General features: G+C 41.7%; 2 protein-coding genes across 2 annotated transcripts; both read left to right on the top strand.

The window, feature by feature from the left end:
- Positions 1-116: 116 nt before the first annotated feature.
- Positions 117-16369, top strand: LOC148399223 (uncharacterized). The gene is made up of 8 exons (XM_088373577.1): positions 117-4427; positions 4606-4758; positions 5212-5374; positions 6093-6107; positions 7163-7267; positions 7545-7647; positions 14543-14597; positions 15752-16369. The coding sequence occupies exons 3-8, from the start codon at positions 5362-5364 to the stop codon at positions 15782-15784; spliced, it is 324 nt and encodes a 107-aa protein (XP_088229703.1). The 5' UTR covers positions 117-4427; positions 4606-4758; positions 5212-5361; the 3' UTR covers positions 15785-16369.
- A 2677-nt stretch (positions 16370-19046) lies between these two features.
- Positions 19047-21208, top strand: LOC148399222 (homeobox protein MSX-2-like). Its single transcript, XM_088373579.1, has 2 exons — positions 19047-19747; positions 20285-21208. The coding sequence occupies exons 1-2, from the start codon at positions 19405-19407 to the stop codon at positions 20698-20700; spliced, it is 759 nt and encodes a 252-aa protein (XP_088229705.1). The 5' UTR covers positions 19047-19404; the 3' UTR covers positions 20701-21208.
- Positions 21209-22020: the final 812 nt, after the last annotated feature.

The raw sequence follows: 22020 nt of genomic DNA, 5'->3' as shown, positions 1-22020 counted from the left end.
AACACTCATTTTGTGTTCATATTTCTAGATTTTAACTGCTGTCAAATGGAGTCTTAAAAGTGATGCAAGTGAACTTACGTCAGCTGCATAAAGTCTTTGAGGTACCAATTTTGATATCATTTTGTTGAATTTGAAATTCTGTGAAAATAGTTGCAAGTATAAAGGCAGACCACGGATTTTTCTGTGTGGAGGTTGCTCATCCTACATCATCCACCCAGAATTAAAAAAAAACATTTGCGTTAATGTTAACATTTGGTTAAGAAAAAAAGCTGCCTACCATATGTACGCTTGTACAAAATCATTGAGGCACTTTAATATGTCATAACGTGTTGTGATATGTAGTGGTGTGGAATTGCATTGCATCATACTGAGAACCCTGTGCAATATTTGGATTTATTACTGTGCTACACAAGGGTCACAAAATATCATGAATAACTCTCGGTACAATATCAAACATGAAATAAATGAAGACCCCTCTGACAGCAGCAATCAAAACGGAGCCATCTATTTTTACAACTCCTGTGTTGAATCTCATTTGGTGCCAGTGGCTTCTTAACCTTCAACCCCCCTTATTCATCTTACTCTAAATGAATTAGGCTCCACAATGTATGATCAAATGGATGAGGCCCGAAGAAAGCAAAAGAGAGAGAGAGGCAGTCTGGCCTGAAAAGGGGAACTGTGATCAGGCAATAAGAGGGTGAATCGGGGCTGACCCCAATGTCTGTATGTGTTGTTGTATGTCTCAGTGGGTTTCCTCTGCACTGGCGCCAGCTGGAAATGCCTCCACTAAGCAGAGGCAGTACACACATCATCCTCCATTCAGCTCTACTGGGGCCTCTTTGATGGGAGTAACATTAGACAAGCTGAGAGCGCACACAACAGATCCTATCAAGCTGCTGTTTAAAGGGCGGGAGCGACTGATCATAACTTACCCCGGGCTCAGACGTACTGCCTTTTGTTGCCCACTGAGCAAATAAAAGCCAGTGCTTTTATCACAGGACTGATGTAATTATTACAGTGGAGGATTCATGAGGTAGGCTGCCACCTAGGGGTCTTTTCCCATGGCTGCAGAGGCCCGATGTGGTGCCTGTCCCATCAGGCTATGTCCCTTAGAATATGCCATACAGCTAGCTCGTCGTGAGACATTTAACCATTCCTTTTACATTGTTGACATTTTCGATGCTTGCGATAAGTTACAGGTTTGTTTTCGAGGTGGTCTTTTGAAAAATGACTCAGTCAAATTCCTTGTTGGTTTGTGATTCAGCAACAAAAAACTCACTCGAAAGCAGTAAAACAAAACAACCAGATCTGCATAGCACACATCTTTATATCATTGGAATTTTTGAAATACTTGTTATTAATTGTAGACACTTGTGAGGGTGAAGTGGTTCAGAAAATGGATGCCTGAATGGACATATTACAAATATAGTGCGACTGTGCCAACCCTGTGCACGCCTGAGTCAGACGGTGGCAGTAGTGTGGCAGCAGTGTGGTCGTCCGAACTTTACTCAAAAATGATTTGCTCACGATAAGAATTCCAGAATACTGTTTTCCAGTGACATCTTCACTTATCTCAATTGCCTCCTGAAAATGACATATCATACTGAAAGCTACTTTTGTTTCATGGGCAACGGGAGATGAGGAAGAAAGCTGAGAGGAGTGATTATAAACAAATGTCAAAAATCATCAAAACCATTCAAAACCAAGGTGCTCCTGAATAGGCCGTGATATTCAGGGAATAAACTGGTTGCCAGTAGTCATTTCAGTGTGACATTTAACTGTGATTTGTGCGAGCATCATGAGAATGTCTTTTCCAAGTGCAACAGCTTGCAGCAATTTAAGTTATATGCGAGGGTGGGGGGGGGGCGCCAAAACAAATACTTGACCGGCTTCCATAATGAAATGGATATATTTATACACAGTCAACTGAGTCAAAGTTTGTGTAATGAATGCACGGCTTCACCAAAGGAGCTTGCTGCCCTCTTGTAAACATTTTAGTGACGCTACGAGGGCCGAGGATGAAAGTTATTAGAGCTCTAATCTTCCGAAAGATACAAAGACAATCCACATGATGAAGACAAAAACTCCCTAAGGGATTTGTATCAGTGACGCAAACACATGAAGAGATTCTGTTTGTTTTGGTCGACAAACAATCACTGTTGTCATTAGAGTGACGTACAGACCTCGCCGATATTTTGAAAAGAAGATATATTTGCATCCAGTAGTGATGAGTAGTCCCATTGTTTGCTCGCTCCCAGCAGTGGGATGCAGAAGCCACAGTGAGCGTCATATATCTAGAAGTGACAATTGGATTGTATTTCCTGATACTGAGTATCTTTCGGTTTTCTGGTCAAAGTTCCCTTTGCGTTTTGGGACGATGGAGTGAACTTGAACTTGCAGCAAAACACAACATGAGTCATCTCAAGAGATGTACGTCTTTTTTTAGTCATGACATGATGAGTTACAGATGATTGAAAGCGATCATCAGCTCACGTATTTGTGTCAGCTACGTCATGGAGCACCACGCTCAAAATGGCAGGCTTGAGGACCTTCAAGGCAATACTCTTAATTAATATGTCACATCGAAAATATTTTAATGGCTTACAAATGGGGCCTAGTGTGCGCTCGCATTGCGCCATTTATTTGCACCGAGGCTGAGACTTACTGGCACGAGGCAGAAAATTCTTAGACATCTAAATTAGACAGAGCCTTCTGATGTATGTGTGGGACTTCTGTGGTCTCCAAGCACCCCCGACAACTTCTTTAAAATATTTTGCCGTGTCTTAATCAGTACCAAATGTAGATCACCCCCTTTGCTTTCCCATCCTGGGTGATAGAGGGGATTAGACAGGACGCAAGTGATTGCATTCAATGAATGCAAAAAGATAGGTGTAAGTAAAAAAAAAAAAAAGTAAGTAAATAAATGTGCTAACATTAATGTGATTTCTAGCAAACTGCTTTGGTAATTTCAAGCAAATTTAGTACAAATGCACGAAAGAAACATGCAACTTAATCATGCCATTTTCTTTTCTTATTATTTTCTGATTTATTGAGGGGCGATGAGGTGAGTGTGCAATGAGATGACATCACATTTCATTTATTTATGCTTTGCCATAAAACACTTCTTTTTTTCTTTAAAATTCTCAAATTAGTATCACTGTGTTAGCCTCCCAAAAATTAAAGTTGTCTTTTATTATAGTGCATTTTCTATACTTTAGTAGTGTTGCATGTGGGCTGTAGTCTATCCTAGCTGAATTTGTGCAAGAGGCAGCTAACACCCTGGACTGATCGTACACAAGCAAACAACCTTTAACACACACATTCATAGTGACGGAAAATTTTTAAATCAACCTAACATGCATGTTTTTTAATGTGAGAGGAGGAAGAAGAAATGTAAACCTTGCACAGGAAAGCTGGAGCCTGCATTCGAAAACCAAACCTCAGAGCTGGGAGGGTAATGTTCTTTTTTTTTTTTTTACAGCCGAGTCTCACCACCCCCCATACCCAAATTCCAACTCTTACAGTTACTGATGCTTTCATGTGTCCCAGTGAGCACTTAAGGGAAATTGCTTATAATTAAGAGGTATTTGTTTTTGGGAGCCGCGGGGTGCTACATTCTTTACACACATGACACATTGTGGTAATATTTCAGGCAGCATGGAAAGTTGAGCGAACGTGCTTTGAAAAGTGCAGCCGATTATGATTTTTGAATGAAATTACGGCCATATTTCATCCTGGAAAATCCTTGATAGTTGAAGAGCTTGACCAGCCGCTATTGCACTTTTTAATCCAATTTACAGCTAACGTCCCTATAAAAAATTCCTTGCTTTGTACAGCATGTGCTTGTGATTATTAATTAGCGTTTTACTCGCATTTAGGCTAATAATAGGGAGAACTTGTAACATTAAAAGCCCTCATTGCCAAGGCCTACAATTATAGTTTACTATGTGTTTGTTTTTCAATCCGTTTTTAATGTTCAGATGATGCAACAACTTGGCACGCACACTCTCAACTGACTTACTCCAGCAAGATGAAGAGAATTAGGCAGTCGGCTCAGAGAAGTTGAAGGACGGCGTCGCCACATACACGCAAGCTGCACTCACACTGTGAAGAAACCATCCAGAACAATGTTGTATTTATGATACTGGATTAACCAAATGGAAAAACATCAATGGAACAAGAATCATACTCAGAAGAGCGCACACTTCTACTACTGCTAAATAATAACATCAAATATTTGGTTTCTCAGTTTATTCTACGTTGCTGCCGGATACAGTACTGTTATAATGAAAATAACCATACAGTCTATCTTCATCCAATTTCTGTTATGCTTGCTTCCTTGGGGTCACAGGTGAGCTGTTGCCTACCCTGGGTGACATTGGGCAAGAGATGGGGTACACCCAAGACTGGTCGCCAGCCAATCACAGGTAATTGAGCATGTATATGACTTAAAGGTCTTTTCCGGGACAGTGGCAAATAGTTTGGATTCCAGTATGATTTATCCAAAGGGAAGTACTGGATAGAGAAATAATCAGTCCTGGAAGATATGGTTGCTAATATAAAATCTGCTATGTTACAATTTATACTTTCTGCTTGTCCCAACAGGGATTACCACAGCAAACCACCCATATGATTTGCTTGGCACAGTTTGGAGTTTTAGAGTGAACCACCATTTTTTTAACTGGGCTTGAGACCAGTAGTGGCTGGGAATCAAACTTGTGCCACCTGCACAGCATGCAACAATTTACTACAGTGCAGGTAATTATTATTATTATTATTATTATTAATTCGCACACACATTCATTTTGCATTTTCATGTAATTTGCTCAAAGAGCATCCACTTGATAATGCAGTGTCACTGGGTTTCACTCATGGTATTCATCACCCTATGTAGAACAGAAGGTCACTTCTTCTCACTTCATCGCCTGAGTAATGCACTTAGGCTAAAAGACACTTTTCCATGGAGACCCCCCCCCCCCCCCCCCTCACGCACACACATCCACACCCTCCATTGCACTTGTTCTCTCTTAGGCTGACGTGTAGTGGATATTCATACCGTCCCACTGTCATTTGGTGCTGCTGATTTGGCAGAAAAGCATCTGGGTTCACAGAGTCAGTTGGCACCACACTTAATGGCCAAAGAGAGTCTGCAAATGCACACTCACACACACTAAATGGTCGTGTTGTGTATGTCTCATCTCGGCCCCCCAGCTCTGTTCTCGGTCCACAAGGAGCCGTGCTCTGAAATGTGGAGCCGTGCGATGACAGGCCGATCGGCAATGGACAATGTGCCGTAATTTGTGAGGGGCCAAGCCCTGAGAGGAATGATGGGTAATTAAGAGGAAGACACTGAGAGACACCATGGGGGCCACTGGTGTGTACTGACAAGCCAACAAACCCCACTCTGGTCTCTTATAACACACACGCACACACGCACACACACACACAAAACTCATTATAGTCTATGCAAGCAATTCAGCACATAATATAACTGCACATACAGGTATGTATGTGTCTTCCAATGGTGGTCCAAAATTGTCAAACATATTTTTTAGTATGACTGTTTTGATAACAGACATGCAGTTGATTTGTTAATGATTATGTTTTCTGAAAACCTATTAGCAAAAGCTGGGTTGTGAGTGAGAAGCTATTGTGAGTTAGAAGGTCAAGGTTATGTAAGGTCACAGAACACTCAGGTTTTGATTACATTAGGGACTGTGTAGTGACTGTACGCACCGTATAAATCTTTCATGAACATGAGACTCTTCAGCTTCTTTCAACTTCAACATTTGATAAATTAGAACGATAACGCTTCATTGTTCTAATTCACCCAATGTCTGTACTCGTGCCGTACGAGAAGATTCAAATTCTAGGATTAAAATACTTTGCTCTTTGTCGGCTATTTCCACGGCCAGAATACAATTTGTATGGCATAGAAAAGATAAATTGTGTGGTTGAAATCCAAAACGTATGATAAGAACCATTTGACCCTGCGGAAAATATCAAATGTTTTCCTTTTCCTTTATATTTCCTCTCACGAGCCTTTTCATCTTTCTCACCACATTTCTACTGGGACCCAAAACCACACACAGGACCAAATCCTCAAGGTACGCACCACATCGACTCTGTTCCCACAGAAAAGCCTCATATCAGCCCATGTCTGCACATCCCTCCCTTCCATCTCCTTCGCGGCCAGTAAATCACCAAAACTCACTCCTGGGCCTGTAAAATCTGCGGAGTCTCGGACTAATTGATAACGTTACAATGTGAACCGGTTCATAGTGGTACTAAATTGAAAACACTGGTGGGAGGAAGCCAGGGGGCTGCTGGTAGTTAAGAGAAGCTGCATGGGAAAGTTTGGGAGTAGAGAGAGCAGAGGCTGATCAGCAGGGGGATGTTGGGAGGAGGGATGCGTCGGAATAACAACGGGAGGGAAAGTGGCAGGGACATGAAGACAAAGTACAGACATACCGGACAGGACAACGGGGAAGAATATGTCAGGCATCTCAGACCTAATGTTCACTTTCGTGGTAGAGTCAGAATGATTGTAACCATTTGTGATTGTCATAAAAGTAGCACACTAAAAATGAATACCACTAACTGGTTGTAACAAGGGCCAATAACAAGTGTGTCGAGATGAGGGGACATTTGGGAAAAACATCCCGTCAATCATCTGTTAGCTCTTTTCGGCGCAGCACAGCACTTTTATTGTTTGGCTACACAAGAGGAAAAATTTATTAGAAACAGCTTCAAGTATGATTAAATGCAGTTCTTCACCGCTAGAAAATACAGACAGACACAACAATAAACATAATTTTCAATTAATCCCTCCAATGGTGTCACAACTGAGCATTCCAATCTTAAAATCTTGATCCATCACACTGATTCTCTGCAACAAATCAGTCCTCGACTATTTTATAATCTGACTGCAGATTGATGTCGGATATCTGTGAAAACAAGCAAAAGAACACAGACAATTTGATACATACATGATATCATTCAAGGATGGTGAATTTTAAAATGGAACCAACGTGTATCTATCGCAGGCTGACCCATGTCAGCCATTGAATTTCATTTTATAATAAATATGTCACACATCGGCTGAAGAAAAGAATGATTGCTGCTGATTTACAGGTATGTGAACATTGTGTCAAATCTGCAGATAGGAGAGAAGCAGATAGAGAATGGGAGCTGAGGAAGATGAGGAGGGAGCCACGCTTTGATCTTGCCGCTCGTCTGCCATGCTGTTTCCTTTCAAGGTTTCCTGGTAAGTTTCAGTAGACACCAGCAGGTCCTCTCTCAGGGATCAGACGCTAATGGATCAGTTAAAGGGGCCAATTCTTTATGGCTGGGCTAAGTGTTATCATGTGGGGTTAAAGACACTGACCATGGAGCAAACTCTTGTCAGATAGCTGCTGCTCTGGGGAATAATAGCCAAAGTCAGATTATTGAGCGAAAGGGGCTTTCGTTATGTTTTATTTTGCGTCATCTATCTTACTTGGGATGGATTGATCGCTTAGATTTTGCTCCTATCTTCTCCACAGTCACACATCAGGAGGAATTCTCTCCGACGCTCCCCGGGTGCTGTTGGAACCCATTTGTCAAGCGGGCAAGACAGAAAGCGGCCGATGGATTCCAGAGGTTGAGGTGATCCCTTCCATACAACGTTTCATCCGTGGGACCCGTCAGGGGTGTTGGGAGGGGGGGCCTGCTTCAAATACGACACAGGGCCTGCCAGATAAGGATCACAAAGACACAGACATGGCTCCTAAAGTGATCACTCCGCCTGTGTTTTTGTATCACCAGTGATCCGAGGGCTGGATTGGCAGCTCGTAGACTCCCTCTAATTGAATGTGATAGATTCAGTCATTAAGTTAATTGGCAGCTGGTTTTGATCACTGCGACTTGTCGCAGCCACTCGGAGCGTTTATGGCATCATTTTTCTTGTCCAAAGTCAAAAGATCAGTGACCCTACATGAGTTCGTGAAAACATGCCCCAACGGTCAGTTTATGGAGCAAAAGCAAAAGTAAATGTGTTCTATAGTCAGAGGAGAACAAAAAAAAAAACGGAGTCAGTTTGTTTCTTGTCAGACTTGAGCCCTCCTCCAAGAAAGGGAATAAAGCAAGATGCTCCATATTTGTTTATTTGCCCGACCACATTGCGGCGAGCAGCAGTTTCTGCAATTAGCATGTGCGCTTTGAGAAGAATGAAGCCAAAGGTAGAAGAATCTGTCCTGTTTACTGTCAGCTAGCCCCTGGTGCAACATCTTAACACGAAAACAACATAAATGACAAGCCTGACTCAATTAAATAGCTCTGTTCTGAAGAAACAAATGCAATTCTTCTACAATGTTCAGAGAATGAATGTTACAACAACCATATTTGAATGGTCGTTTGTTAGTATATGCACCTTGTGATTGACCGCCGACCAATCTAGGATGTGACCTCTGTCCGTTAAAGAGAATAGGCTCTATTGACATTAGCAGGAGCAAGAAATATTCCTTAAGCTTCTTCAACAGCCAGTTATTAAATCTTACAAACGTCAGCTTAGAGTTGAGCATCAGTCATATAGAAGAAGGGACCAATCGTAAACTAGCCAATAACACATGTTTCAAATTGGCCAATGGTTATAGATTGGTTTACAAGGCTGGCCGCTTATCAGCCTGGTGGCGTTTTCCCCCCGTTTTGATAAAGCACCGGGGAGTTGTGGGTCAATTAGTTCACCGCAGCCAAAATTCCTGCAGACAGCCAATTAAAGCTGTTGGCCCCAAGTCATGCCGCCCGTTCTTCCTGTTGACGGCTCATGCTGTAAAATTTGAATCTAGTGCTATTTATTAGAAAAATCCTTTGAGGAGTTCACTTCTGAAACGTTGGCAGATTTGGCCAATCTTTTTGTGCCAAGGAGAAAATATATATAAACAAAATCAAACGTTGGTAAATTGGAAGCAGGCTGCCAGCAAAGGCACGGAGATGATTGGACTGTCGGTCAAAGCGGTGCCGAGTGCAGACGACGCAAGAGCTTTGCTGGGAATCAATTTTCTCAAAGAACACCCCCCCCCCCCCCCAACACTCCCCACCTTTGCCTCTAAACACCAATGAAAATCAGGCTTACTGTCACTTTTATTATTTAGCCAGCCAGAATTGTTGGTTTGATGATGTGATAAGAATGCAGCGTGACAGTAAACACTGTTCCATTGTGGGATGTTGGTTTGGGAATTACAAAACTTAGCTGAGTCATGGCCTATGTGTGTTTGTGTGCGTGTGTGTGTGCATCTCGGCATGCATGATTATATAAGCCAGGATGCAAGTTTCTTTGTTTGCTTCTTTAAGCATTGAAGTCATAACAAGGAAAGGACAATTTACTAATTGATCTTCAACAGTGGTTCTCCACTAGTGTCACTCTGTTGTCACCTTTTCTTATTGTCGCTGAGTAGCAAGCCACTTTTATAGTAAAGGAATAAGTAAAAAAAAAAAATGTAACTACTTTTGAGAAAATGGTTTTAATGAAACTACATGTTCAGCGTGCCTCACAGAAGCTGAGGACGAACATGACAACAGTTTGTACAAAAATGAATGTACAGTGGTCAAATTAGATTTCACAATTGCCCAAGACGCAGCCGCAAAATTTTATTTCTCTTACCTCCTTTATTTTAATACTACCTATCCATGACCGTGTACTGTCGTTAATCTGCCATAAAAGGCCTAAAGACACAGCAGAAATCAGCTGATCCATGCTGACAGGCACATGGAGAGGCACCCCTGGAGAAGACCCCCCCCCCCCCCTTTAAAGCCAAAGCCAAATTATCCCATGGAGCCAGTGTCATTTGAAAGGCCAACAGTAGAAGATGCTGGCCCCCGATAAAGGACACATGTGTTCCATCACACTTAATTAAAGTGGGGTTTCCTGCACACGCACAAAACAAGCCTGCAGCAACATGACAAAACAAACAGATTTGAGGACATGACAACTGGATAATGTAATAGGAAAGTTTATATTGTCGCATGGAAATTATTTCTCCCGAGGGATGTTTTTTTACTGTTTTTTTTTTTTTAAAGAAAATAACTTTGGTCATAGTATATCGCAGGATATTTTTCCATTTAAAGTGGATACATTTGAAAATATGTCCTGAGTGAGGAAGCACACCATGACGTTGGCTTTCCAAACCATCCAAAATTTGATTACTTTGGCAAAAACCTCAAACAATATGACAGCAAGCATGTCACTTACAATCATGTTCCCTTTTTCCGAAAGAAATAAGAACTTTCTAAAATCGTGAGTACTTTCTACGAGAATTTTACACATTTAACATTAATTTTGTGTTATAGTGCATTACGTCATTTAAAGCAAACATAGTGAGGAAATGATAATCCTGCATATTAACTTTACCATCGTCTTGCGCTGCATTTAGCATTTGCAGTTTCACTTTTACAAGGATCTTCACATTAGGGGGGCACTGAGCCCTGTTTTTTTTCTGACTGCCTTCTATTAAGATTCAATCATGAGGACATGTTAAGTCATTCCTTGACTTTGGAGACATGACATCTCTGGAAAAGTACAAAGCAGGTCAAAGATGGAGCTCATTAAAGGTTTGCATACAACCACAATTTCCCGGAAAGGAGGGGAATAAAGAAGAAAAACATTTGGTCAAAAAAGTCGGACACCCATGGAGGCGGACGCTCGTCTTTTTAAGTGACCGCTGGAGATGACAGACAAAGAAAGTTTTGTACCGATTGAGACTCGCCTGTCTGCCACAGTTTATCTCAGCAAAATTGTAGTGTTATCTTCAATGGCTTTCAACAAGCATCACAAGGAAAGGCACCACAAAATAGTGCTTGCTGTACTTTTCTTATGATGTTAAATTGAATCCATGTTTTTTACTCGGTCTTATACAAGGCGCCCATTCTTTTCATTACCAAAGTGATATAAAACACATCATTTAGATGATGACCCTCCCTACAGAGTACAAAGAACTTTCCAGCATCCACAACCGACATTTAGCCAGGCACAACTTTGGGAACTATTTGTCTCATTAGGTGCATGTTGTATCCAATTAAACTAAGGCAGGGACACGCCTAGACGAGCAAATTACAGAGTTAATATTGTGAGCTTTAATTAGACTTTACTAGCTAACCAACATTTGGAGGATTTTATTTATTTACTTTCCACAAAACTGCGACATTTACACAGCCCAGAGCGGGGCCGTCACTCCACTTGCAGGACTTGTTTTTCTCCGTCACATCATGATGCAATTTGAGTATTTTTAATCACCGTTTTAGCAGTTACGACGCGGCTGTCCCATTTCCTGCTACAAAAGTGTGTAGCGCCATTAGCGCGAGCAATTCCACTCAGCAGGCCTCCGGTCGTGCGTGTGATCAAGCGAGAAGAAAATAACCCTCACAATGGAAAACCTGAGCTAATGTCCTCCATTGTCCCACCTTGATGTGGTTGTTTCTGTGACTGCACAATCTTTAGATACATTGTGGGAAAGTTCTCTGAGATTTGTTGTCTTCACTAATGTGTGTGTGTTTATGTAAGTTCACACTAAGTTCTCAGGTGTGTTCAGTATCATGGAATCTCATATGGATTGCAGGGCCGCATGATGGTCCCTTAAGGTTCCAAAATGGGTCTGGAAAAGGTTTTGCAAGGTCAGTGGTGAGTCATGGAACTGATGGTGGACCACTCAAGATAGTTTGCTACTGTGTCAGTATTACACTGGGATGTGAAGGTCAGGCCTTTTTAAAAGTGTCTGCAAGATCCCTCACATGTATTCACACAGCACAACCTTGAGTATCTTATTAATCGTGTCCTATTGACGGCCTTATGTGTGACAACACGGGAGTAATTCTCTGCATATTTCATCTCATTGCAAAAGTCAAACAAACAAAGTCACACAGCAGGGCAGATATTGAAAATGTGCACCGAGGGTGTAAAAGGTAAAAAATATCAAATTCTTATCCGGTGTCAGTGTAGCCAGGGCAGGGCGATGTCTGATAAAATAGATCAAAATTACATTATTTTCTTTTATAGCCCACTGGAAACACAGCCCAAAGGTATGCTATTTGGCACAGAGCAACCTGTAATATGTCCAAGAATTGTTACCATCTGGCTTGACTGCAGGGAAAGCTTCTCTCTTAAAAAAAAAAAAAAAAAACCTCAAAGTCACAACGATGCAAGTAAAATGTAGCATTTATAAGCAACTTTTCTTGCACTAATTCTGCCCCGGGACCTTGAATACAATCACGCTATTTAGAAGAAATATATATATATATATATATATATATATATATATATATATATATATATATATATATATACATACATATATATAAAAGCTGCAGCACAATACAACAATACAAAATCAATGTAAATTACAAACAATCTCACAAGGAGCCAAGTTAATAAAACATGACATTTGAGTCCCAGCCACAACCTTTGGCCATGACTGTAGTTGATTTCCCAATTTTTCTGGTTCTAGCAATATAAAAACATACATGCACGCATTCATGCACACACGAGCAAACACACGCACACATTCACACAATGTTCACTCTCTCTGCTTGAATGGGAAAATGTTTTTCCTGTGCTACACTGTTCTAATTGTCCCCCTGTACACAGTTTCAGCCCCCATTATGCTATTATGAGATTACAATGTCAATGCTCTCGGCATAGTGACAATTACAGTAAGTGACAGTAATTTTCAGCAATAAATGGGCTCTTTGTTTACAATATACAGTATTACTAGGGCCTGTCATGGGTTAAATGCAAAATATACGATAAAGATGAATAAATTCATATATTCAGTGTGTGCGTAAGCTCGTGGTGTACGAAACTTGAGTCCCTGTTTAGCGGTGTGAAGCATGGGGGAGAGTGGAAGGGGGGAAGGGGCTCAGTGCCTCCTTGACCTGTCACTGTTGATGATGTGTGCATGTGAGTGAGCACGAGACCATGTGAGACTCCGGCAGACATCTACGGGGGGACGGGGACCCCCTCCACCTCCTCCGCCGATAGTCTCTCAAGCCCCTCCCTGTGCCTCGTCTCCCCCCTTGTCCCGGCGCCCCGGTTTGAGAGAGAAAGCTGTTGTTAATAAAAAGTTTTCAAAGAATAGGATGAAAAGAGAGGTGAAATTGAGCGGCCCTGGCTGTATTATTTCTTCTCTGTATGGGTTCTGGCCTCTCGCGGTCTCTCCGACGCTCTCGGACCAGGAGGGGGTCGCCGGCTCGGTGACCATTACTGCCCCGAGGCCAAAGCAAATGATTTGCCTCTCTGAGGCTTCAAAGGGGAGCAATTACACTTAAGTAACCAAATGAATAGATAGCCCAGCTTGGCAGCAGTTTGGGGGAAACACTGGAGGCCTTTGAGGGGAGAGGCACCACACCTCAGGAGTAATATGTAACAGCTCGCATCACACGGGAGGGAAAAAAATAAGAAGAAAATAAACAGGGAAATATTCTGCCACCGACTTCAGACGAAGAAAAAGGTGCTGAAACCTGCCCTGGCAAAAACTGCTAACATCATTTAAAGTGGTTTCTCAAAGCACTGAAAAGGAATTTTTTGGTGACATTTACAAAAATCAACCACTTAAATGGAAAAACATATGCTTCCTCTTAGAAAATGTAGGTAATGGAATTTATATAACTATTTTGAACTGCAGCCATACTGGTAACCAGGTAAACAATTTATTGGTAGGTTTAACTAATCTGTAAAGGTACTTTACACCCAGTGTAAAATCTTTAGCTAATTTTATAGGTATAATAAATAACCCATCATTTGCTCGATCCATTTTGGATGCAGCACTGTCTTAGCTATTTAACCCAATTTGGGTTACTTTTTACCCAGCAGTTTACATTTTAACTCTTACTGGTAATAAAAGTGCAAAAACTTTGACAACGACTGACGGCAGGTGTGGTGACACTGGAGTCTTACCACTTCCAATGAGAGTCCTCTGAATCACCAAGTTGCTGTGTATATTCTTCCTCTCTTCATGTTTTTCAACACTTAAAGCCCCTTGCTGAGGCTGCTCGGAAACAAAGAAAAAGCAATACACAAACACACAGAGCCAGCCTTGTGATACTTGTTGAACTAAGGTCTCGTGAGGTATTACCCAATATGCTGATGTCTGTCTTGCCTATTTTTTTTGAAAGTTTGGTGCTGCAAAATGGCCACAGAAAAACAAAACACTTAATCTCGGGTAGGGATGGGCAATGTCCAAGGGTGGCACAATATTTGCTACGGGGGGGGATTGTACTACGTACTACATACAGATGTGTGACAAAAAGCCAATTCCAAATATGAACAAAATATGTGCATGCTTGCAAAATGATTACTATATGGTGTTGTTGATAATGCATTATTGATGCATTCAAATGGGGGATTTAAATATTAGTGGATATATTTTTCATTTCAATATATTTGATAGTTGTTTTTCTGTGACCCACCCCTCCCATTTTTTAATGTAAGAAGTATGTTCACCAGTTCACCATGTTCACCTACATTTTTTAAGACTTGAAGGGAGTTTAGAACAAGGATGTTTTCTTTTCCAAGTGCGGATGGATACCAATTGTCCATCTTTGATGTGAGGTACGCCATGATTCTGCAGGTGTAGCATCATTGCAAGCATTTCGTGAGATATTTAAAGTCACCCTGCTTGCTTTGGTTTGTGCTGCTCTGTGCATGCACACACACACGCACACACACACACACACACACGCACACTCACGGTCGACGACTTGAAAGGAGCTCCATTGAGTGAAGTGGAGACTGGGAGTTGGGTAGGGCAGCTCACCTGTGGAGAGGAGTCTATAGCAACATAGAAGGCCCAACAGCTGCCAGGGTTGTAAGTCGAGGCACCTAGCGGAGACACAGAATGGGAAATGCAAGGCTCTCTTTCAATGCACTGCCACTTAGTAACAGAAGGCATGTGCCAAACTTGCAGAATGAGAATGAAAACTCCCCCTTCAGAGTTCACTAAATATCAGCAGTGACTCTCTTTTTATCTACTCCATGGCTTCTTTCTCTTTGCTCCCCCCCTACGTTAGTCTATTATAATTCCTCCATAAAAGAACAATGAGTGAGTGAAAGACCCCCAAACCACAGAGATATACCAACAATCAGTGGGGAGAGGGCAAGGGAAGGGGGGGGCCCGGCTGAAGTGTGGAAGCCATCAATTATGGAGGGCCTAAAGTTAACATCCCAGCAGGATAGTTGCATTAGAATGCAGATATAGGCAGGCTACGGGCAGCAGATGCCAAGCGGAGCGGTCAAAAGAGCAGCCAGTGCTCACGAGAGGACATATGCTATGTGGGAAACTCTCACCACGGCACCCTCACTTAAATTTTATACTAGCATAGAAAATTCAATTGAGTGATGATTAAGGGAGCACCTCAAAAGAGCTATTTTCTGGAATTGCGGGTTCAAAACCGTCCCGAGATAATGGCGTTCACTAGTGTCAGGAAGTCGCTCCATTGTCATGGATCTGGGATTTGCCCGTGCAACAAGTGAGCCCGTCGGCCACAGTCGAGGCTAAAAGACACGGGATTCCTCCGCGTCAGTTTCCTAACAGGATTTTCTCCACTCGCCACATCTCCCTATTCTGCACGCTCAGCAAGCCCTCTGGGCTTCCTCACACTGCTAATTTACACCAGCCTGGAGGCTATCTTCACAGCCGCAACAGTGCAATTGTATTTTCAGGCTCATTAAGCAATAGCCCACAAAAAAGGAAGTTTGACACCCCCATCTTCGACTTTCATGCAGGATGGGAAGATGAAGGCAGAGGTGGTGGACTAAAGTGGGATTAAAAATGTGCTGAATTCTGCTCGTGAGGAGGCTCCATCGGGTTGTTTGGGTTTACCGTGTGTGGAAGCTGAGCAGGAGAAGGAGGAGGGGGAGGAGGAGGAAGAGGGTGGCTGCTTCCAATCCTCTGAGAACCAATGCGGCTGCTCCGTTGCAATCCTTTTCAGAAGCAAGCCATGCTTGTTTATTTGAAAGAGACCCGCTTTTTTAACTTCCCACCCACGCCATTGTTCCCCTTCGCATGGGGAACACTTTGAAATTGTAATCTCACGATATTCAAACACACACATTTGTTTTGAGCTTCAGGGCCTGCAATAACGTTATCGCTATAAGACGAGTGCTGCACATTCATTGCACCATTGTGTCAGCACTTCCACTGTCAGGAACCGTTTTATGATGGTTCAAACGTCAGCATGTTTAAATTGAATGAATTTGAATTATTGGTCACATGATTCATTTTATTTTTTTCATACGGATGTAATGATTTAAAAAATGAATCTGGGATTGTTGTGATTTATTATTTTGAAGTCTCCCTTCAGAGCCACAAAAAGAACAAGAATAACAGTTTCATTAAAACCAGATGTAGTAGACATTATTTTTTAAATGCTTTTATTCATCTCAAGGACATAAACTGAATTTTATAGAACATTAAAAAGTGATTGAAATGTTTCACGTAGAGGTCACCATTGTGGCGCCCATGGGCACCAGGAAGTGATTGATCAAGATGGAGTTCGTTCATCGATTTAGCACTGTAGCTGTGATTACTTTATAACTTTTGATAAAACAACATTTTTTTCAGTTATTTGTTTATCTGGTTTTGACCCATTCAAGATTTCATGGTATGAAAATGAAAAATTGGTGCTGCTGCCGTGTTTCTCGTTATATGTACTGCAACACAGCTTTGGACTCTGAGCAAATAAAATTGCAGCAGCATTCTTGGGTTCGGAAATGTGACCACAGTGTGCACACGGCCACTTAAATGTCCTGCAGTCCTCGGCCTAATTTGACAATTCACATTGTTTGTCAAGTCTGCTATGCCCAAGAAAAATCAGCCAATTGGTTTGACACGAGAGAGATTCTTATTTTGCGTTGACAAATATGTTGCTTGTGATTTTGAATATGTATTCTAAAGACACAACCAGGTATTAAGCTTTAAATGCTAATTGTTTCACAATAGGCTTTTAGAGCATATCACAACAGGACACTTGGAGTCTCTTTACTTTTATATGTTCCGAAAAAAAGATCAGCTTGATTCTCAGCCAGGGATAAATATTTTTAATTTTTGAGGTTGTGGTTTTTAGTGGTTTTAAAACCTGGACTGAAGCAATTCTGATCCCGTTTGTATCTAGTTGTTGTGGGAAATAAAAGTTCATCATATTGTTACATTGTAGTCGCGCAACCTGAAGTTGGGCTCCTTGTCACCTCATATGAACTGAAGGAGAACAAAAATTAAAATGAATGAGACTTTTGAGTAACTCATATTCACAACTGAGCTCAACTCACAGCGCACGTTTGGTCTGCGGATTCCATATCAAAATAGGAAGTAGTTTCATTATTTATTTATTTATTTATTTATTTATTTATTTATTTATTTATTTATTTATTTATTTATTTATTTATAAATATTTATTTATTCATTCTGTGTAAATCAGTTCAGTTCAGTGAAGTCAACATGTTTATGTTTAATGTTTGATGAAACATGAAATGTTGAAGTGGTAAAGACACACATTCTGTCTGATTCATGACTTACTGCCCTAAAATTTGAACCTTTCCAATATCGTTAAAGGTGTTATTGTCTTTTGTAAAGTATCTCTTTTTGGTGCTTCCCTTGTATTTCATGTCAGCAAATGCTGAAAGCATGCTTTATGAAGTGACCAGTGAGCGCATTTGAATGGTTTTCCATGTATGACGCCAACAGAAGGGAACATGCTTCCTGTCATGCCTGCACTGACCTTGATGGATAAATCTGCTTTCAAACTCACTAACATCTTCTGACATGGCTCACTCCACTGCACGCTGTTGCACGAACGCATTTGGGGCACATAATGCAGAAGTGAGTAAACTAAAAGGAAAGAGAGAAGAGACATGTGCTGCTTATATGACTGGGTGTACCTGCATGGACCGCAGATGAAACCCTGCCTGAGTCTTCTAGCAGATAGAAGGGTGCCTACAGAGACGTAAACCCAAACCATGTGGGTAACGAACGAGGCGCCAGTGTGTGGAGACAGAGGTCTTTGTCAAATAGGACGGGACACGCATGAGGATTTACTCAGGTTGAGTCACCAATCAAAAGCTGTGCCATACCTGAGGGGCTATTACATCATCAACCACCCAATGCAGCTTTTTAAAGTCATTTCAACTATGTATGGGAATATTTGGTCAAGTGAAATACAATTCATACATAACTCATTTTACTAGTTGTAATTGTTTTCCTGATACACATTATATGGTGACATGTTAGGATGCTTTAAACAATGTACTCAGAATCCATTGCGTGATAATTACTCAATGATGACAAATTGCTCAATTTACCATCGAATAGAAAGTTTAAAATGACGTTAGTCAACCACAACAGCAAGCTACGATTGTGATTTGACATAATGGATTAGATGTTGTTGCTAATGCCGTTTATGTTATTTAATGATGAAATGTGTGTTTAGACTAAACTTTACAACATGAGTTTTAAACTGGCAAATGTGTGGGATGAGAAACACTTCTCTATGCAGGATGAAATATTTGGGGGACAATTGCTTCAGTGGAGTTGCACGGTCGAGTCCTTTCTCCCCGAGGTGTCTTCCTTTGAGATCCAGCCAAGCCTGGCGCCTGCAACACTCAACTTGTCTGGCTTATTAAATAGTTGGAGTTGGAGAAAGAAAAAAAAGGCCTGTTGCTTCTCAGGCGAGGCCATTGTGAAGTCAGAAAGGATCATGACAGGCCTTTAATTGCCGTGATACTGCATGCGTGTTTGACCCAATCAGGCCGACTCGTCGCTCTCTGTGGATGTTTAATTTGATTTTCTCCTATGCAAGGCTGACTCTTTTGTTCTGGAAAGTCTTTATTTTGACAGCTATTTTTTTTTAATCCAAATTAGCTCTCTGCAGAAAGGCACTCAGATTTTCAGGTTTTGAATGCAGGACATGATATTCATTCAGTCGTTTTTATGGTGAGCTGTACAGCTCTAACGCAGGTCGCATTCTTTGTTGAAGGACTGCGAAACAGACGCGAGTTAAGAGTGCTGCCGATGGACTGTCCGGCTAATGGATGTAAATGGTCGAGAGAGTCCTCCCCACTGGTTAATTACACTAAAATTGGTCTAAGCTACTTTGTGAGGGCCATGAATGGCCTCTCGCAGCATGGGGTCTGTATGATTAAGTACTCTTTCCTTTCAGAGGCCTCTTGATGTTTCCTTAGAAGGCTGTGAGCCAATCCAAACCACGCTCTGACCCCAAATTAGCCAGCCGATTGGTGGGAGCGAGGAATGGTAACACACCTCTTCCTCTTATAGACCTTCCTGCCCGTGCGTAAAAGTTAAAGTGTGCGTTGCTGACTCGAGAGACGGTCCGTGAACGCATCGTCGACTCCATCGCTCCTTTTTGCGGGCCACCGGGAGGTGCATGGCCCCATCGCCTCGCCTGACGATGAACGCAGCGCAGGGCTCGCCGTCCCAGGACGCGCAAGTTGGCCATCCTCAGGAGGAGACGGAGGACGCGCAGCCCAAGGACATGACCACGGAGAAGGAGAGGAGCCGCCTCCCGTTCAGCGTCGAGTCTTTGATTTCCAAGAAGAGCACCTGTAGGACTTCTTTCGAGTCGACTGTGCATGCTCAGAACCCCGCGGCGCACTACTCTCCGAGGACTTTTTATGCGGAGGGCTCGCCGGCTAATTGCAGCGGCTCCACGGAGGACACGCTGCACTCGGCTGACAGCGACCAGAGCACTTGGTTCCAGGGGAACTCTCGTAAGTAATATCACCTGATGCGTGGAATAATAATAAAGTACTGTTTGCTTATAAATTGCGCAATTGGGCTAACTTGCTCATGTTATAATATAAGACTCTTGTAAATTGTCTTAATGCATTCGGGTTGTTTTGCTTCAACAAAACGCGTGAAAAACTCATAAGGGGATTCGTGTTTTTATTTTTATGAATAAACAAGCTCATACGTTCGGGGTTAGGAGATTAAGAGACTATTACAAAATTATCACTACATTGTGGTGTAAAGAAACGGAAGAATTGAGGACTTTCTGTAAACATCTTTTTAAGCACAAGCGTACGTCCATTCTTTATTATTAAGCCATTTGCTTCTACTTTGCTGCTTTTTTTTCCCCAGGTAGTGGTTTTATACTTTTCTTCCAGCGCTATAGACCTCCACACAATATTGCGACACGAGTAAAATGATTAACATTGTCAAACATTCCTTAACATGCATTTGCAACGAGTCATTTTGATTGTATGTAATTGGCCCCGTAATGACTGCTATCTCTATCTCTGCACTAGGGAGCTCCAGTCCATCCCAGTGTACCTTACGGAAGCACAAAAACAACCGTAAACCTCGCACGCCCTTCACTACCTCTCAGCTGCTGGCCCTGGAGCGCAAGTTCCGCCAGAAGCAGTACCTCTCTATAGCCGAGAGAGCCGAGTTCTCCAGCTCGCTCAACCTGACCGAGACCCAGGTGAAGATCTGGTTCCAGAACCGCAGGGCCAAAGCCAAGAGGTTACAGGAAGCCGAGTTAGAGAAGTTTAAGCTGGCCTCCAAGCCCGTCCTGTCCGCCTTTGCACTGCCTTTTCCCCTCAGCGCGCACATGCAGGGCTCAGCGACTTGGGCCCCCTCGAACCCCTATCCTAGGCCGAATCTGCCGGTGCCGGGGCTCTTTGGTGGACCTGTCACGTACGGGATGTACTATTTGTCTTAGCATTGTTGTGGGTGCTTTAATGGGAAACAGGTTGCAAAAACATTTAAAGGCACAATAAATATTTTCAACTGGAAAAAAATATTTTTAGACACATGTTCTTCTTACCTCCAAAAACTGAAAACTATATTGTTAAACACGTTGTACAAATGTGTGTATTTGTGGGGAGAAAAAGTGCGGTTTGCATGAGTTTATTGACTATTTGAGACTGAGTAGTTAAAAGTACTTAAAGGAAGTGCCTTCAGAGCCAGCATCAATTTTTGTCTTCTTCAGCTGTTTATTTTCCTTACCACAAAGTTGTCAGCAGAGAGACAATTTATTACTGTATTAAATGTGTGTATCAAATAGTGTTTACTCTGCCAACGTTGCCTTTAAGAGGATTACAATAGAATTTTATGGGATTTTGTTGTATAGCCTATGTAAATAAAAAGTCCAGCTGTAGAGGAAAAGCAGGACCTTTGTATTTATTGAATCTTTTGTACTGTGTACACTTTTCTATATGAAAATCTATAGTGACATGTAAATAAAGTTACAACATATCTGAACATGTTTTGGATGTTGTTGTGTAATAGGACTGACCTTTGCCTCACCCCAAAAATATAATTTTAAAGCAAAAGAAAAATATATGAAGGTAATTTAATGTGTTGTATATAGTATGTGGTAAAAGTTTGCGCTAATTACCTTAATCCAAAATAACGTGAACATCTCTCTGAGTCAAACTATTCATGTAAATTGGAAACTTGGAACATGGTGATTGACTGATTTAAAATATTAACTGAGCAAACAGTGAATTGTACAAGGCTATTTGTAAAATATTTTATGTCATTTGAAGTAATTTCCACAAGTTTTGAAATTCATGTTCTCTACAAAGACAGTATCACACAATTTGGGAATAGGTGATTCATATAGGACATGCGTACATTGGTGTTTAATACGAAACAGATGATTTCAACTGCATGTTCACACTGTGATTGGCTGGTGACTGAGGAGTATGTACCTCACCTGTTGCCCGAAGACAGCTGAGATCCAGCACATCCGAGGTGCGGGGTGAGTGGCTCATATAATGGGCGCATGGATGTCATTGTACACAAAGAATTGCAAAGAAAATTACTATTGCTGTACAGTCTTTTTTTTTCTAAATTGTAATTATCATTTATGCAGCAAAAAAGCCACGCTATGTTCATGGCAGGGGCACTTTAAACTCATGCCTGAGTTTACAGGGTACATGAATATATGAGTACAAGTATGGCACAAGAAGCCCACTCTGTTTTTTAATTCAACCCACAGAAAGTTTATTTTGTTATCTACTATTATATTTACTAT

This window comes from Syngnathus floridae, chromosome 4, assembly GCF_059516105.1.
Source record: "Syngnathus floridae isolate MCC-2025c chromosome 4, RoL_Sflo_1.0, whole genome shotgun sequence".
Classification (NCBI taxonomy): Eukaryota; Metazoa; Chordata; class Actinopteri; order Syngnathiformes; family Syngnathidae; genus Syngnathus; species Syngnathus floridae.
Note: the sequence above shows the minus strand (reverse complement) of the source record. Positions and strands in the feature narration are given on the sequence as shown.

Excerpts from the sequence above, each read along its gene's own strand:
- LOC148399223 (XM_088373577.1), top strand. Across the intron at positions 7,648-14,542 it reads GATGGATTCCAGAGGTTGAG|TGCGGATGGATACCAATTGT; the intron begins GTGATCCCTTCC and ends TTCTTTTCCAAG. Across the intron at positions 14,598-15,751 it reads GGTACGCCATGATTCTGCAG|GATGGGAAGATGAAGGCAGA; the intron begins GTGTAGCATCAT and ends ACTTTCATGCAG.
- LOC148399222 (XM_088373579.1), top strand. The coding sequence starts at position 19,405 with ATGGCCCCATCGCCTCGCCTGACGATGAACGCAGCGCAGGGCTCGCCG. Across the intron at positions 19,748-20,284 it reads TTGGTTCCAGGGGAACTCTC|GGAGCTCCAGTCCATCCCAG; the intron begins GTAAGTAATATC and ends TCTCTGCACTAG.